This window comes from Salvia splendens, chromosome 1, assembly GCF_004379255.2.
Source record: "Salvia splendens isolate huo1 chromosome 1, SspV2, whole genome shotgun sequence".
Classification (NCBI taxonomy): Eukaryota; Viridiplantae; Streptophyta; class Magnoliopsida; order Lamiales; family Lamiaceae; genus Salvia; species Salvia splendens.
This window is the reverse complement of record NC_056032.1, coordinates 6,134,725-6,153,681: the sequence shown is the minus strand read 5'-3', so window position 1 is coordinate 6,153,681 and position 18,957 is coordinate 6,134,725. Positions and strand designations below refer to the sequence as shown.

General features: G+C 40.0%; 2 protein-coding genes across 2 annotated transcripts; both read left to right on the top strand.

The window, feature by feature from the left end:
* Window positions 1-2,561: 2,561 nt before the first annotated feature.
* LOC121782241 (probable inactive purple acid phosphatase 29) lies at window positions 2,562-4,734 on the top strand. The gene is made up of 2 exons (XM_042183211.1): window positions 2,562-2,582; window positions 4,264-4,734. Exons 1-2 carry the CDS (start codon window positions 2,562-2,564, stop codon window positions 4,732-4,734), a joined length of 492 nt encoding a protein of 163 aa, XP_042039145.1.
* Window positions 4,735-7,053: 2,319 nt separating this feature from the next.
* Window positions 7,054-12,375, top strand: LOC121810265 (KH domain-containing protein At3g08620-like). The gene is made up of 7 exons (XM_042211043.1): window positions 7,054-7,354; window positions 7,436-7,527; window positions 7,909-8,060; window positions 9,585-9,701; window positions 9,834-9,950; window positions 10,162-10,305; window positions 11,835-12,375. Exons 1-7 carry the CDS (start codon window positions 7,272-7,274, stop codon window positions 11,976-11,978), a joined length of 849 nt encoding a protein of 282 aa, XP_042066977.1. The 5' UTR covers window positions 7,054-7,271; the 3' UTR covers window positions 11,979-12,375.
* The last annotated feature ends 6,582 nt before the right edge of the window (window positions 12,376-18,957 follow it).

Below are 18,957 nucleotides of genomic sequence, written 5' to 3'. Positions count from 1 at the left end.
GGTCATCTCACCCCATCTTTTGTGTTTGTCATACGCCAAACTCCATTTTTCTAACTCCACGGCATCAAGGTATTGCACAGCCTCGTTGTTGATGGTTCGAAGTAAACGACGTCTGATCTTAAACTTGCGTTTCTTTGTAGCAATACCAATTTTCCAAACAAGTTTTTTTACCATGATGCCTTTGTGATTCTGCAAAACATTTTTTCTAACATGTACCAAGCAAAATTTGTGATGCCCCACATTGGGTTCTTCTTTCCATATGGGAGAATTCAATTGCATCTATGATTCCCACATGCCTATCAGATATTACACATATTTCATGCTCTGCTACGTGAATTCTAATACGTTCCATAAACCAATTCCAACTTTGTATGGTTTCCTCATCAACAATGGCATATGCAATAGGCAAACATTTCTTATTAGCATCAAATCCAACGGCAATAAGAATTTTACCTCGATATCGTCCACGTAGATGAGTTCCATCAGCGGTTAAAACTGGTTTGCATAGTTGAAAAGCCTCCACAGCTGGACCAAAAGCCCAAAATACGTACTTGAAAACCTTGTTCATACCGTTGCTTAATCTTTCATCATGTAACCATTCGACAATTGTGCCAGGATTTTGTCTTTGCAACTCATTCAAATAACCTGGTAAAACTTTGAAATTCCACGCCCACGAACCATACACAAGCTCAATAGCTGTCCTCCGAGCATACCATGCTTTCTTGTAACTAACTTTCACATGAAATCTATTTTCAATATCCGCCACAATTGCTTTTACCTTGTAGCAAGGATCGTTTTCTATCAGATGTCGAACACTCAACGCTATCATACCCGACGAAAGATTAGCGTGCCCATTATAATTACGATCCCCCATGCAAGTATGAGCAGTGCTAAACACTCTAATTTGCCAGTGTTCATCATGCTTCCTCAATGTTGCTCGGCACTCCCACAAACACGGCGGTAATGACTTATCTTTCGGATTTCCTTGTGGCCACTTACAAACTGCATGCCATCTCTTTCCTTTACTTTCAACAACTGTATATTGTCGGATTTTTTCCAAATGCCAAAAAGTCACAGCTGACTTCAATTCCAATTTGGTTTTAAATTTAGTATGCAAACCGACATTGCTCGGATCTTTTTCACTCCAATAATGCACATTGAGATCATCAGACTCAAAGTTTTTTGGATCAAAACTATCATATGGACCTGGTAAGGTGCGAAAATAGTTCATACCAGGCTGTGGGAACTGTGGAACTACTCTTTCTCGTACTGCTCTTCCTCCAATTGATGTTTCTCCAACCACTGTTTCTCCAACCGGAATGGATGTTCTTGGAGCAACAAATTGGTCCTCATCCGACGAAGCACCATCTGAATCTGTACTATCCGGATCTACATCTTCAGAATCATAAGGTGATTGTGGATTAAGAAAGTCGGCTTTATCAGGACCAATTATGTCCTGAACCACATCACAGTTGTCACTGTCCCCTAAATGCACGCCTCCAAGATCAAAATCTTGTGTTGTATCGAAGCATGGTTCTTGGCCTCTCGTTGACGTACCAACATCAAAATCTTGTGTTGCAGCGACATAGACGTACCAACATCATTACTCATGAGATGATGACTATGTTGTTGAGTAATTGACGAATACTCAACATACAATTCAATTTGACCTCCTGTAGTCATACTCTCACTAAACATTAGTGGCATGTATACTTCTTCTAGTAAAATACCTATATACGTGATTGAAGATCCATAGAATATATGACGTTTCCATACTATTTGAAGTTTGTTTTCAAATATGTTTATCCCCATTCTTTCACAAATTGTTTCCACAAGCTTTTCGTAGGAAATACTTTCATCCAACATAATCAATCCTTTTGCAAAAGGAGGATCATAAGAAATGACTGTTCCGGGAATTATATTTCCACCCCAATATAAATGGACACACCACGTCATACTATCTGCATTAATGTCAAACACAAATATTGGTCAAAAATATTTCTTTACAGTACACTACAATATATACTATCATAACAACCTATCAAATATGGGTAAAAAATTAGATATACTACAACATATAATACCATAACAATTGGTCAAAATATTTCTATTAATTACAATACAATTTATAATACTATACAATCCATCAAATAATTATATAAATTACACTACAATATATACTATCATAATAATCTAGAGATGCCCACCGGTTTCGGTTCCGGCGGTTAACCGTCGAACCGGAACCGCCGGTTCCGGTTCCGAACCGGAACCGTGGCAATATTCCCGAACCGGAACCGTCGCAATTCGGGTCGCGGTCCGGTTCAGGTTCAAGATATTTCGAACCGGAACCGTCACCGAACCGGCGGTTCGGGACGGTTCGGAACCGGCGGTTAACCGCGGAACCGCCGGTTCGGGTGCGTATATCGAGGCATGGGGGATGGGGCCGGCGGCGGCAGCTTTTTAGCAGCAAAACCGACCGGAACCGCCGGTTTTTCGGCGGTTAACCGGCGGTTAACCGCCGGTTCAGTGGCTTTCGAGGCGGCGCGGAACACGAGGCAATAATGGCGCAGCCTTTGCAGACGGTTCGTTGACCGAACCGGCGGTTTTATCCCGAAAACCGGCGGTTTTGTCTCGGAAACCGGCAGTTCCGGCGGTTTTCCGCCAAAACCGCCGGTTTTGTGAAATTTCAAATTTTTTTTTTTCAAATTTCAAATTCGAATTCTTCCATTTTCCCCCTCATTTTTATCTATAAATACCCCCCTCTATCCTCATTTACATTTACCCCACTCTTGTGTTAATAAGAGTTTCTCTCTTCAATCTCCCAATTCTCTCTCTTTGTCTCCAATTTCTCATTTGTGCTATTGTGCTTCCATTTAATTACTCAAGTGCTACTCTTATTAAGCATTGTTATACGCTTTATATTTGTTCTCGTAGTTCTATAAGTTGTCTTTAGTTCTCAATTGCTAAAATGGGCAACATTTTGCAAGAAAAAAGGGTTGGTCCCAAGGTAAGAGAACTACGTGGGCTTTGATTCCTCAATAAAATTGTGGATACGTAGGCAACTCAACTTAAATTTGAAAAGTTTAACTTTGAAAGTTTAAGTTGATCCCAAGCCCTTTTCAATTTTTCCTTTCCCCCCCATTTCATGTTTTTTTATTTACCTTCCGAGTCCGACGAGGCGACGACACTTGTAAATTATATTACATTGTTGTATGTTGTTGTATTGTATAATTATGTATTGTAAATTGTAATGTATCGTTGTCCGTTACAACTCAAAATCAATAAAATTTATTTCATTTTCTCCTTATTCGTCTTATTTGTGCTTGAATTATGCATTGTCTTGTTCCGATTTGTTGTATAAAGCCAAATTTCAAATTTTAAAAAAAAATAAAAAATAATTGAACCGCGAAACCGCCGGTTCAAAAACCGGAACCGCCAAAACTGCCGGAAAACCGGCGGTTCCGAACCGGAACCGCCGGTTTTCGAACCGGAACCGGAACCGTGAAATAGCCTCACGGTCCGGTTCCGGTTCCGCCTCCACCTCCGCCAAAACCGGAACCGGCGGTTCCGAACCGGAACCGCCGGTTTTCGAACCGTGGGCAACACTATAATAATCCATCAAATATTGGTAGACTAATGTTTGGAAGAATGAGTTAAAAATTAGCTATACTAACCGATTGCGAGTACTAATATTTGGAAGAAATGAGCCAAAATAGAAATCTACACGCTTCAATCCACCACCGGGTTGACCCGACCAAGGCAAGCGTTTTCGCGTTTTTCAGCTTTGGGAAGGTTTTTCGCGTTTTGGGGAGGGAGGGAATGTGACTAGGGTCTGCGATTTTGGGGGAGATCTGAGAAATATGGTTCAACCAAAAAACTCCGATCAGGTTGGCGTTTTTTTTTAAACACGCCAATGACCTTGGCGTTTTATATCTTAAAGACGCCATCCAGATTGGCGTGTTCAAATTTAAGTATTTTGGTTAAAAATACGAGCAAGATACGGTGCCATTGTAAAACGCCAACTATGTTGGCGTTTTTGCGTAAAGACACGCCAATGCTATTGGCGTTTTTACTTATAAACACGCCAACTTCATCGGCGTTTTTCCCATAAATGGAATTGATAACAAAATGAGTACATTTACGTTATTTTAAAGGCCAAGTAGCCTATATACGCGATTTTCTCGTCAATCAGTCAACCCTAAACAGTAAATACTCTGAAACTCTACATTGTTTGAATCTTGACAAATTATTGTTGAAATTAAGAAAATCTACAGCAGCCAACCGGAGGCGCAAAAGGGTGCTGCCCCTGGGCTTGCCTACTTCCACATTCCGTTGCCCGAGCACGCAAGCTTCGACTCGACAAATTCCACCGGTGTGAGGCAGGAAGGCATAAGCTCCGCGACGGTGAACTCTGGATTTTTCACAACGATGGTGGCAGCAGGGGACGTGAAGGCGGTTTTCACAGGCCTCTATCATCTCAATGACTTCTGTGGCGAGTTGACCGGCGTACATCTGTGCTATGCCGGGGGCTTCGGATATCACGCATACGGGAAGGCCGGCTGGTCTCGGAGGGCGAGAGTGGTGTTAGCTTCCCTCGAGAAAACACAGAAGGGGTCGTGGGGAACAGTCAAGTCCATTAAAACTTGGAAACGACTCGATGATAAGAAGCTTAGTCTCATTGATGCTCAGGTGTTGTGGAGCAAGAGCTCCACCAATAAGCAGCGGATTCTGTGAAAGCTGTTTTTTCTATCATGCCTTAAGCAAAGATGATTAAGTTTGAGAAGAAACAGATTGATTACAGTCTTTGTAGGTTTAACCTTTTCAATTAGTTATAGTTATTGAAACATTGCTCAGTTACAAGAAAAGCTTTCATGTATTTGATGAGAAGTTATGATACTTTGAACAAATTAATGAGAAGTTATGACAATTTAGATACACAATCTTCTGTTTGTGAAAACTGGTATATAGATGGTCCAACAATCTTACAATTGTTCATTTCAACCCAACATTTTCTACCAATGATAATCTCAATAAAAACAGACTTGGAAGTTAGACAACCTCATCCAAACATCACCATAGTCCCAGTTCTGCACAATGTAGAAAGGTACACAAGTACAGAAGAGTTTATAGGGAAAATCCACCCTGAACATTATTTATTCTAGCATGCGACCGAGCAATGTTACCTGCATCACAACAAAATAAGCTGAATAAGTGACAGGAAGCACATTCACGAAAAATGTGTAGGCAATAAGGCTCACACGAGATTATAAATAGAGTTATAGAACAATGCCCAAGAACCAAATCAGAAACAAATGTTGCAAAGAAACCTATCAGTTAGCAATATGCACTGAACATTTTTTTGATTAAGGTGCTTCACAGTTTTCAAGATCTGAGAACTTTAGATAGAAATTTAGATCATCCTATCAATCTATGTTGCTTCAGATGATTGTTAAAACCTCTAATGGAAAGATGAGTAATATTGGAAGTCAGTGGTAGCAACTAGCAAGATAGAAATGAAGGACTTCGACCTTAATAATGTTCATGAATTGGTTGAAAAGGTCTCCACACTTCACTCTATGCACAACTACCCACCCAAACAAGACATGCCTTCAACATGGTCCACCTAATCTTATAAGAAGGGATTTAGCCTAGTCAGAATAGATCAATGCTTACTACTCATGAGAAGAAGACAAGTGCCAGAACTACCTAAGAGTTTGGATGTGCACTCTCCATATGGTCCTTGCCAGTAATTGTGCATAGGAATATGAAGGAACTCGCAGACTCCCACCACAACTCATAGAGCTGCCCCATAGCTTAGTTTTCATTCGGCTAAACTAATCGAGAAGGTAACGCTAGAGCTAGACCACAATAAAGTGTCACGCGAGATATTTTTATCAACCTGAAGAGCCTAAATTTACATTTCATGGAGCAAGAACTACTACTTAATCATGAGCACACCATGCGTGTTAGGACTTAATAATGAATGCACTGGTGAATGCTTAAAAATAAGAATTGCCAAGGAATTTTGGTAGACAATAGACATCATAAGAAGAAATCATATACAGCTATAGATACTAGGCCATGATTTATTTGAAACCATAATCAAGCCTTACACTGAAGGAGATGTATTCCTGGTTCATCAGGACAAGATGACGAATGGGGAGGTTTTTGAATTAAAATCATAGAGAAGGCAATTGAAGTGATTGCCAGGATTAGAGAAAAGAACCAAAGTAGCACAAGGCTAATAAAAGTCCTAAACCTATATCAAAGAATGGACTTACACTTCAAAGTTGGAGAATGCTGAAAACTCCAACTTTATCAGAACACTGAACACTTTATTCAAATGGGAGAAAATGTATGCTTTATTTTCCCCAAAAAAAAACATCTTTAGATTCAGTTTTTATCATGTCTCCACTAGTTACATACACAGATTTCAGATAATGAAGAATAAAAGAGATAATAGTAAAAGAAGAAACATGAGACAAACCTAAATCAGTTGGAAGCAGAAGACGAAGAGAGCATCTCCATGATTTTCTTATCACGTTTCTCCATAGCCACATCCCAGACGTCGTTCCCAATGTGCTTAGGCTGCCGGATCAATTGCGAATAATCAAAGGAATGTTAGACTAATGTAATCAAACAGATTTAGGAAATACTAGTAGATAAAAGTGGAGAGGAAGGTACGGACGCGGCCGTGAGCAGCTTTGTGGATGTGATATTGAGCGTTGCCCATAACGCAGAGCATCCCTGCTATAATTCCCAATGGCAGCATCGCTTCCAACCACACCAACCCCATTCTATTCAATTGATAAGATCGACGACCACAAATTCACTCAGATCCCCCAATTCCAGCTCTACGAGAATGTAGATTGATTTCCGATTTTTCCCTCTGCTACCCTAGAAATGGGGGAAAAAATATAAAAATATTATTCTTGTTTAAATGAAGCCCAAAAAATTTATCTTTTTTTTTCGAGAAAAAAATATTATTGAAAAAAAAGGCCCAAACCAAGCCCATGTGTTGGAGAAGAGGATAAAAGCTCGTTGAACTGGAAATGAGGGTATCCCATGAATTTAGTCCTGTGACCTTCTCTCCATCGTCTTCTTCCCAGCTTTGCTTGCTTGCTAGATGCTTTTGTATCGATTTGAGTCCTGTGACCTTCTCTCCATCGTCTTCTTCCCAGCTTTGCTTGCTTGCTAGATGCTTTTGTATCGATTTGATTCAAATCGTTGCTAGCTGTGCCGCTTGCATCTGATTTGCGGAGCTTCTGTCTATGTCGGGTCTTTACAATTCCAACTTTTCGCCTGCTCGGGCTGCCTCTCCGCAGATTAATTCAACTAACCCTGATGTAGAGAGGTATATCGCTTCTTTTCTACTTATCTTCTTTGATCATGTGTTTAGTTAAGAGTTTTTATATTTTTGTTAATCCGAATTTAGTAATCGGTACTTGTCGGAGCTCTTGGCGGAGCATCACAAGCTTGGGCCATTTATGCAAGTTCTTCCCATTTCCACGAGGCTCTTGAATCAAGGTTCTTCCGTTCTCTAATTTACTTTGATGGATTACTTTGTTTCTTGTAGAGATTGGATCTGAATCATCGCCATATTGAGATTTCTATTGTTGTGTCGGTTTTCAAATCAAGAATTACTTATAGCTCAAATCAAGTACTTGTTGGTGTCATTGTATCTTCATTCAATATAAGTAAAATCATAAGTACTAGATTCTTCATTCATAGTTCTTTCTTGAAATGCCCTGTCTTGTGTTACTTTGGTTTCCATGGAAGCATGTATTTTAATGCATTTTATGGCTAAAATCCACTGATTGACTTGCTAAATTGTAGTGGAACTCTGAGGCCACAATGTGTTTTTCTCATTTTTTTATTATTCACAACTATCTTGTTTTCATCTTCAAGAGATCATGCGGGTTACTGGGATGGTGCCGAATCACGGCTTCAGTGAACTTGAGAGACTAAGACACAGAAGTCCGAGCCCTATGGCCTCTGCAAACTCTCTGTCAAATGTTGCTGGGACTGGATTATCAAGCTGGAATGGACTACCGCAAGAGGTAGTTAAATATCCATCTCAACAAAACTCTCTTTCTTTCTTTTTAATCTATGATATACAGTCAGGCAGGGTTGTTATGCTTTAAATGGACTAATGGAAGAGTTGTGGCTGTTAGGGAGTTTGATATCTAGCTATTGTAATTATAAATTTTCCCATTGCAGTTTCTTCGCAATAACTTGGCTCTAATAATAGTTCACAATCTTAGAATTGTGGACATTTTGAACTTTTGAAAAGTATGATATCTGGTGTAATTTACTATGTGTTATGTCTTGTGTAACTGTAAAATGAATCTTAGTTTTCAGAAATGATGCAACAGATATCAGGTAGCTTATCTGAGCTTTACAAGGTTGAAACATGTCTACTAGTTTAGGCATGGTTTCTGACTTGGTAAGAAAAAAAGGTGGGGCTATGGGACCTACTTTGAATGCAATTCAGATTTGCGAAGGATGGTTCAACTGTTCTTGAAAGATAATGTTATTCATTTAGGAACTTTTTCCCAGAAGTTATGTTTTTTGTTCCTTTTCCTTTTTAAGTTTCTGGTGCTTTAAATTTATGGAGCCTCCATTTTCCGTATATCCTAACTTATCAACCACAATCTCAGTGTACTTCTTTTGCATATCCATGTACTGCTATTGCTACTTCTTTCTAATTGTGGTTTCTTTCTGTCACCTTTTTGTCTTACTCATAACATACTCCATATTCGGAAAAAATCTATATGGTAAATGTTTTAAAAAACCTTGTAGCAGTTTTATGATATGTTCAGTAGATCATCAACTGCCCATCCAATTGACAGCAGCACTCAAAATAATACTATATTGTAATGACGATTGGCTACATACTGGGTGGAAGTGTTAGATGGTTAATGAGTTATGATATGTGGTTCCAGTTGGTTACTTAATGTTAGAAGTAAGGTGTTGATTTGGTTTGTCATAAAAGCTTTTTTTTGTTACTGGCCATTGAGATATGTTGCATTTAGAACTTCTGGTTGGATTTGAGAACACCCTCTTTCGCCCTGCTTTCGACACAAATCAGGATCAACACTTCAACAGTAGTTTCAGCTTTAAATTATCGCTATATTGTAGTAAGCTTTAAGCTTAGTTATGGAGGTCATGTATGCTGTCACCATTTTCAGTGAGTCCATTCCATCTTTTGACCAGTCACACTTACAGGTGAAATTCTAAAGCTCGTAGTGATGGTCACACTTGCTGGTTGATCATTGATTGGTTTGTTTTTGCATTTCGTCAGCTATGATCTAATTATATTTTTGCTTTTTAAAGTTTAGCCTTGGCAGTAATGATGAAATATATCTCATTGGCTTGAATATTGCAAAGGATGAGAACCAAATACCAATAATAATATAGTAGTTATTATTATTACTTTTATCACTTTTTTGCTTGATAGGGAACTTCTGCTTGTTACATGCATATCATGTTTCAATACTGGCATTATACTCAGTATCTAATCATTCCTTCTAATTTCTTTCAAAATTAAGCTGATTCCCTCTAACTTCTTGTTTAACTGGCAGAGACTGGGTGGGCCTCATGGAATGACTATGGATTGGCAAGGAGCACCAGCAAGTCCCAGTTCATACACCGTCAAAAGGATTTTGCGTTTAGAAATTCCTGTGGACAGCTTTCCTAATGTAAGAACATGGAATGAGCATGATTTACTTTTTGATACTCTTGTTGACCCTTCGTAGCTTGGTTCATTCTTAGCAACAAAATGCTTCCTTCTCTCCGGATGTTCCTCTTATCAGGATTTAATTTCTTCATAGTTCAATTTTGTTGGCCGACTGTTGGGACCTAGAGGAAATTCACTTAAACGAGTTGAAGCCACTACTGGATGCCGGGTATATATCAGAGGGAAAGGTTCAATAAAAGACCCTGACAAGGTAATGCAGTGTTTTTATGATGCTTCATTTTTTATTGTTCTTTCCGACTGAGCATGAAACAGCTACATTGTAAGTAGAGAAAAGAAAGAAACAGGATATGAAACATTTGGAACTATGATTATTATTGATGTCCATTACTTCATTTACATTGTAAATGAAGTTGCAAGTGTTAAGCAAATCTTCGTCACTGACTGCATATGTCAAGTTGCAGGAAGAGAAGCTGTGTGGACGACCTGGCTATGAGCACCTTAATGAGCCCCTCCATATCTTAATTGAGGCTGATTTACCAGCCAATGTTGTTGATATGAGACTCAGACAAGCACAGGACATAATTGAAGAATTGCTGAAACCAGTGGTAAGATCTGTACTGTTCTTTTTCTCCTTAAAAAATCTACCTGATTTCAAATTTCTTACTCTTACCAAGTATGATAAATGATCATGCCGGGAGTTCACCATAGTGACATTCTTTGATTATTCTTATCTTAAAAAAATATTGAGAAGTAACATTGAATTTTCAGCAATCTCAATCAATAGCTCCTACACATGACTCGATTAAGATGCTCACACTTCCTCTAAAATAAGAAAAAGGAAAAAAAATGATGTTATATGTAGAGAAGATGAAATAATTGTACATATGACTATGGGAATATTGGTGTAGAGAATGAAAGAATAATAATTTGTATATGTATACCTATATCCTATATAAACTAGGGACCATTTCAGCCTTTAGATCATGAAGATTTACAATGGATTCATCACCTTATTGAATGAGTCCATGGTTCTGAGTTCGAATCCAAAAGGTGACAAGATTTTTATTTTTTGAATTCATACAATATCCTAGTGAATTCATACATGATCCATGCTCCATGGCCATGAATTCATGTAACAAGGAGATGAATCCATTGTGCATCCTATATTTTAGCCACTCCTTATGTATATAGCATAGGGTTCAAATAAAAACATTTCATATTGTAAAAACTGTGAATTATTTTCAGCCATTAGATAGTAATGATCTACAGTGGATGCATCTCCCTTGTTGGACGAATGTAGACTTGGGTTCAAAACTTTGTGGAGGCAATTTTTTTTATTGAAGTTAATTTCTCTACAAAGCAAATTTTATTTATATGTTCAATGCAATTAGTCTCGCATTCTTATAACAACTAGGTTTTTATTCTAACACACCCATAAATATACATATACATATAAGGCCCTACTATACTGCAAACTACATCTCTCTTGCAAACTACAAACTAAAATTTGGACCATTAGATCTCAAGATTTGATATCAACAAGTGACATCAAATTGGAAATCTAATAGTCCAAATTTTTGTACATTGCAATTGATTACACCTCAGTTCATATAATACACTACTAAGGACATGTTTGATAAGCTGGTAATGCCTAAATGTAGATAATATGACTATTTCCAAGTGTTTTGTATCATAGTTAACCTATCATGTAAGCCTGTGTTATCCTCAGTTTTTTCCTCAAAATACAAGGATATGTATCTCACAAATTTGGTCGGATAGCATTTCTACCTCATTTCTTCTCTACCAAACAACAACGAAAAAACCCTCATTTGATCTTATCTTGACACGAAACCCTCATCTATTACTTTGCAAATCCTCTTATATCCCATCTTTCTTATCAAACGAGCCCTAAAGATATTAAACATTTAGCTTTATATCTGAATAAAATTGAACTGCACGTAGTGACAAGTGTGGCTGCGGTTGGTCTCTTGGAGCCCATGGTTGGTCTCCCATGACTTGAGTAAAACTTTCTTTGCTGTAATTTACACATGTGGCGGTTGACCAAAATTGCTAAAGGCCACCACTATATGTAGTCTTAGAGTTTCTAACTGATTGTACTTGTACTTTCATGTAGGATGAATCACAGGATTTCATAAAGAGGCAGCAGTTACGTGAGCTTGCTATGCTAAATTCAAATTTTAGAGAAGAGAGCCCCGGGCCAAGTGGCAGTGTCTCACCTTTTAATACCAGCATGAAACGTGCAAAAACAGGACGTTGAGATCAGTACACAAGCTCGTCAGAGAGTTTTTCTTCCGTGGCTGATGGAGTAATACATGGATATATCTATGGAAATGCATTGTATCCGTACTTGCTGCCCAGTTGATTATACAACAAAGAGATAATTGTTCAATGGATGTGAAGGTGATTGTTTGGGTTGGGTTTTACTTTCTTTTTGATTAAGCAGAACATCTAAAAGTTTTAAAAATGGTTGTATAGTATAGGGTTGGTTTAAACCAGGTTTTTGTCATGTCAGTTCAGAAATATGTATTCATTTGATTGATTCTAGTGTGAGATGTGTTATTATTTGTACAGACTGCCATTGAGAAGTTTGATCTTGTAGATATTTTGTTGGGACAAACTATCCACAATACTACATGGTCTTACCATTCACATTATGCTGCCTTTTTCAGTGTGGTTGATGTTGTTAGATTCATGTGGCAGATTAGTGCATGTTATGCATGCTAGTTGTGTCAGTTCCATGAAAATGCACACTGTAACCGGACCGGGTAACCTTATAGTAGCATGGTTATGGTTGAACTGTTTGCATCCAGTTCGGGTTCGACCCAGAACTAGTGGTTAACCGCCGGTCCAGTTAAAACTGCACACATTTACTCGGTGTGCTCTGAAATATGAAGGAGATGGTGAGTTGCATTCTTATGAAAGCCTTTTGCGGTAGCTTTGGTGAGAGTTTACTTTTCATGATTGACAAGTTATCACGGTCAAAAAATTCACAATCCTAGCTGTTAGCCTTAGGTGACAAAATGTATAGAGAAACAGTTGGATATCATCGATATCTACAATGCCATGGTAGAAGTTTCCCTAACGACTTAAATTATTCAGCTTCAACACAGTGGAGATCACTATGATCTTAACAGCCTTATCAATGCGACCAAACCATCGGTAGCTGAAGAAGATGAACCCAAATTCCGACGATATGAAGACAATGTCAGAATACTTGTTCAATTTTAAGGCCAGGGCTGAGTATGAGCCTTTTTTATAGTGTTTTGGGATGATAGTCACGGTAACAAATCGTGGCCAAATTATGATCAGTCTTTTAAGTTTTGAAAACAAAAACTAATGCAAAGTTTAAACTTTTATCAATTGTTTCATTCTTGTATAAAATCGCATATGTTGGTGGTGCTCAAACGAAATTGTTTCATTAAAAATAGAAAAAAAAAGGAAGAAACTAGAAAGGGTAAGAGAAAAGACAAAAAATAACATATTTTAATTAAATATACATATTTTTAATAGTAACCAAAAAGGCCAATTGTTGAACAAATTACGAAGTTCTCCAATTTAGATATATTTTTGTATATGAAACTTAAAAAATTCATACACAAAGATGTTTTCTTTGACGAATTACATATGATACTGTTTACTCATAAAGAAAACAACAATTGTATAAGAGCATCCGCAATGACGCCCGTCCCAGCAGACGTCCGATCGGTGTGCCGGACGTCCGCCATTGTGCAAATGTGACGCTGATACGGACGTCCGCTGCGGACACCGGCGTTCCCGGGACGTCCTTGCGGACGTCCGCGCGGACGTCCCGATTATTTTATTTATTTTTTTTCGAAAATTCTATAAATACGGCTAGTTGAATTTCATTTCATTTGCCTCACTTGTATTAACGAGTATCTCCCTCTCTAAATACTTTTCTTTTGAAGATAAATGGAGCACCACGATAGTGATTCCCCCGCCACGAGCGAGTAACAGGGACCGATCTTTTCCGTTGGCGGAAGTACCCCAATGTCCGCCACGATGTCCGGAATGGCGGGGATGATGCCCCAACCCCAAATGACGGCAGGGATGATGCCCGGGTACTACAACATGTATCCGCCTTGGTATGAGATGATGCCCCAAATGCCCGGGGTGAGTGCCGGAATGACCCCAATCCCGGGGATGATGCACGAAATGTCGGGGATGATGCCCCCCCAGATGCCCGGGATGATGATGTCGGGGATGATGCAGGGCTCGCCTGTCGCTGCAGGGGGGTAGGCAGGGGGTCCCCCAATCACCGGTGGACAATGTCTATCGCCCCTATATGGATTTACTGTCGACGGACAACCCCCCGAGTACTCCTCTCGAGACTCAGTTCACTGGCATCGAGACGTTCTCGATGGAGGAGTTGAGGCTATCTCCAATCCGGGATTCTCCCACAGACGTACCAACGGTGACAGGGAGGAGGGGGAGGAGGGGGAGAGGGAGGGGCATGGGACGGGGCACTACCTCGCCTGCGGCGGGGTACGATGGTGAGGCGGGGGCCGTTGAGGGGGGAGGGATCCAATGGGAAAAAGAGGACCGTCTGGAGCACAGAGGAGTGCATCGCGCTTGCGAAGGCGTGGATCAGTATAGTGGAGGATCCATATATCGGGGATAACCAGCATATCGATAGGATGTGGTGGCGTATTAGCCAAAGCTACCTCCAATTCAAACCGCCAGGGGGGAAGCCTCACAACGGAGAGCAATGCCGGAAGCAGTGGGAGCGGCTGAAGAGGCAACTCAGCCGATTCGCCGGCATTTACACAAACAACCTCCGCTCGGAAACCAGCGGCATGTCTGCCGAGGATGTGAAGCTTATGTCTCACCATCAGTTCAAAGACGCTGCGGCGGGCTTCGGGGAATTCAAATATTGGGATGTGTATCTTGTGGTGCAGACTTCGGCCAAGTTTACTGTGGGTGTTGAATCTGGATGGCCGAAGCGGACGAAGATCAGCGCCTCCAGGGAGTACAGTAGCAGTGCTGGTTCCCACGAACTCTCCCCCGCCGAGGCAGAGTTCCTGACACCTTCATCGTCGGCCCGCCGCCCGGTGGGGCAAAAGTCCGCGGCGCGGATGGCGAGTGGAAGCGCCAGCGGGTCCGCCGCGGCCCAATCGGCAGCTCATACCCAAAACGATCCCGAGCTCCCCTCACTCGCCCGCGTCGCGCAACATGAAACCCTGTTGCATGTAATGGTTGAATGGCGGACATCGACCGATCGCAACTACAGGTCGTCGCTGAAGGATATCATCAACAGTATGCGGCGCGATTTGGGGTTGGGAGACATGGCGGAGAGTGGCGACGAGGGGACTACCGGCGGGGACGACGAGGGTACTGGCGGCGGGGAATCCGAGGAGTGTGACGACGGTTTCTTTTTAACTATGTAATTTTTTAAATAATTATGTATGTTTTTTTTGTACTATGTATGTTTTTTTTAAATAAAGTGGTTGCAATTTTTCCGTATTTGTGTCAAAATTTTAATTCTGTAAATTGTTTAATTCCGTAAATTGTTTAATTTGGTGAATTTGTGAATTTTTATTATATTGTGGAAAGTCCGTCGAGACGTCCGTCACTGTGCAGTGGGATGTCCTTATGACGTGGCAGGAGGTGTTTTTGGGATGTCCGCCGGGACATCCGCACGTGGATGCCCTAAATAGTTACATGAATAAGAGCATCCACTATAGGAGGAAAGGGGGCGGACGAAAATCTGGGGCGAGGGTGGGGAGATCTATAATGGATCGGACGTCCGCCCCGGGGCGGACAAGAAAAATGGGGCGAGGGTGGGGCGGTAGAGGCTTCGCCTCCTACGGGGTGAGGACGGGGCGATGGTGGTGGCTGCGGGGCGATCCGGGGCGATGGAGGGGCGATCTATAGTGGGGCGACGGGCTATGGACGTCCGCCCCGTTTGAGTTTTTTGTTTTTATTTTTTAAATTTTTTCGAAAATTATATCTATAAATACCACTCCTCCACTTCTCATTATTTTCACACCAAACATTCAGTGATATGCGCAGGAGCACAGCACATACCACACTCCAGACCGATTTGGTTGAAGAAGTTTGGGCACGTAGGGGAGGTGCCGGTGCAGTGTGAACACTATTATGATGTTTAATAGATTAATATTTCATTGTATAATTTTACCCCACTTTAATACAATGAAAATGTAGTGTTTAATTTTAATTTCTTCACTTATACCCGTTTTTTTATAATTACGTATAGTCCGATAAATTTAATTACTTATTATAATTGAATTAAAATTAAAATTAGGTATTAAAATTTCGGGGCTATTAGAAGTGTCCGCCTATAGTGGAGTAGTGGAGGAAAAAATTAGGACTATGGACAAAAAGGCGGGGATGTGGATAAAAAAAAGGGGCGGGGCTATTATGAAAGGCCGCCTACAGTGGATGCTCTAATATTTTTCTGACAACTAAACTTATTTTACCAGAAATGTAGTTAGCTTTATTTTGATTTTTGAGAGACCGAGAGGAAGAGTAAAAGGGAAAGGAAAATCGAAAATCCAATTGGATTCTCCCAGTCCTAGAGCAGGAATTGAGGGATCTGAGTGAATTTGTGGTCGCCGATCTTATCAATTAAACAGAATGGGGCTGGTGTGGTTGGAAGCGATGCTGCCATTGGGAATTATAGCAGGGATGCTCTGTGTTATGGGCAACGCTCAGTATCACATCCACAAAGCTGCTCACGGCCGCGTCCGTACCTTCTTCTCCACTTTTATCTATTTCCTAAATCTGTTTGATTACATTACTCTTAACATTCCTTTGATGATTCGCTATTGATTCCTCAGCCTAAGCACATTGGGAACGACGTCTGGGATGTGGCTATGGAGAAACGTGATAAGAAAATCATTGAGATGCTCTCTTCGCCTCCTGCTTCCAGCTGATTTAGGTTTGCCTCCTGTTTTTCTTTTACTATCTTCGTCTGATATATGTTTCTCCACTCTAGATATACTATCATCTGATTAATATAAGCATTTTCAGTGTATTAGTTGACTTGATTTGATACTCACCATGTAGACAAACTTGTCTCTGCACAGTTACATTTTATATTTCCAGTAGGGCAATTGAGTTTCTTTGAGCTTGACTTGAGAGGGTAATGAAATTCTTGGTCTCGTAGGGAATTTCCTAGACTTTATAGTAGCATGAGGATTGAAGTTATAAGACTTGTAGCTGTAAGTGCTTTGTTTGCAAGAAATGTTGTATTGAGTTATTCCACTCCACAGTCATGAAAGTTTATCATGTTAAAATACATGTATATGCAACTAGTTCAGACATGATAAGATCTGATAGTACTAAATATGTCTGTTTTGGAGATATAAAAAAAAGATATATTTCATAGAACATCGCACTTGAGTAAAGTGTTCAGTGTGCTGATGAAATGGAAAGATGACTGCACTGATTTATGTTAAGCATAGAACTTCATTTGTTGTCCTGTATTGATGAGCAATGAGTTACATATGTTGAATGAACATTCAATCACACAAACAAGTGTATTTGGCCATGAGTCATGCTTGATCTGAAAACTGACATGCCACTGAGAATCCAAACATGGTGAGTTGCTCAAGTATTTTGACCAAGTGCATTTTACAAAGAGCATCAAATAGAAACAAAGACTAAGAATCCAGGGGTGTCATATCTGAGTTGGTTAGTTCACTAGGCCAAAATGAAAATAGCTAATTGCCTCACACTTATTTGCCTTCAACCATTTTTTGTTCTTCCAGTAGAACTTACTATGCTAATGATAAGGCATCCTAGTTGTTCCACTAATGAAGTTGATAATAATCTAAATAATTGATTCCTTGCCGTACTAATTATCCTCTATTAGATCCATATGTAGAATGTTCAAATGGGTGGGTTTGATGAAACCCGAGACCTGCTGCCCCTTGCTTCATAGTCTAACACAACCTGTCTCTCCCCGCATAAAAACTGCTGGGTTTAGGCCTGCAAACCTGTTCTCCAGATCTGGTTTTGCCACCCTCCTTTAGTCCGTTCAATCAATCAAAAGTTTGTGGTCTTCTTCCATCTTCTCCTCCTCTCTCACAGATAAAAACACTGGCAAATCTGAAAGATGTCAAGGGTGTTTTCAATACATGGAGCAGGTCTAAATAAGATATTGTAATGAGTGTTACTTAGCCCAACCTTAGCGGGTTCAAGATTATGAACCACGACACCCACCTTACTACCCTTGTAGTCTCCCCAAAGTCTTCTTGAGCTAGGCGAGTTAATGGCAGGTCTGTATATATTTCCCTATTCATGATCATGCATAGGTGTAATGAGGCCTTGTCGGTTAAGTTAGTAGTAATTATTTAATGCTTCCTTGATACTAGTGGTAATTTATCTCAACCTGAGCCAGAGCTTGCAAATACCGAATGCTGAGATAGTGGGATTATATTTAGACATTCATCCAATTCTTTGACCATGTTCTCTATTCAATTTATTTCATAACTTTCCCTGTTTCACAAGAACTAAGAACATCACAGAATTATTTGACAGCTACTCGCTCAGCGATTAGGTGCTTCAGTCATAACTTTGTATGGGATACGGGATATTTATGCACCATTTTTTTCATACATCATGCATAAGTTTAAGCCAAATGAAGCACAACTGGTTAAAAGTGGCAGTCTGTACTGCTCATGTTAAAACAGGGTAGTTAGGCACAATTTGGTTTGTCATCATACCTTTGTCCGTAGATCTTATTTTCAACTTAACTCAATTTCTGATGAAAGTTAACACTTGCAGACAATATATTATTTCCACTGTCGATGCATAAATTCTAATTCAATCAATAAACCAGGAATTGGGATAAATGGAGTGTGCACTGCCACTGTCTGATTATGGAATATACAAGTTTACTAGTTTATCCATATTTCCTTGCACAAATCTCATTTTATGTATGGTATTGGAACCAGTTTCAAATTTCAATTAAAATATAATACCTTCACCAACGTCACACAAAACTCGGCCCAAACTATTTTCCAAATGAAATCATGTGAACAATCCAAATAGAATCAGGGTTGGTTGTTGTTGCTTGCTGTTATCCTCTATGCTTATGCTTATTCCACAATCTCCTTAAACTATCACCCTCAGATACATATAAGGAGTTCAGGGATGGAACTAGGTGCACGAGGGAGAAATAAGGGTACAAGTAAGGCTCCAAGTGTTGGAATTGATCCAAGAACTCAATCGAGGAACCCTAGGTTTAGAGT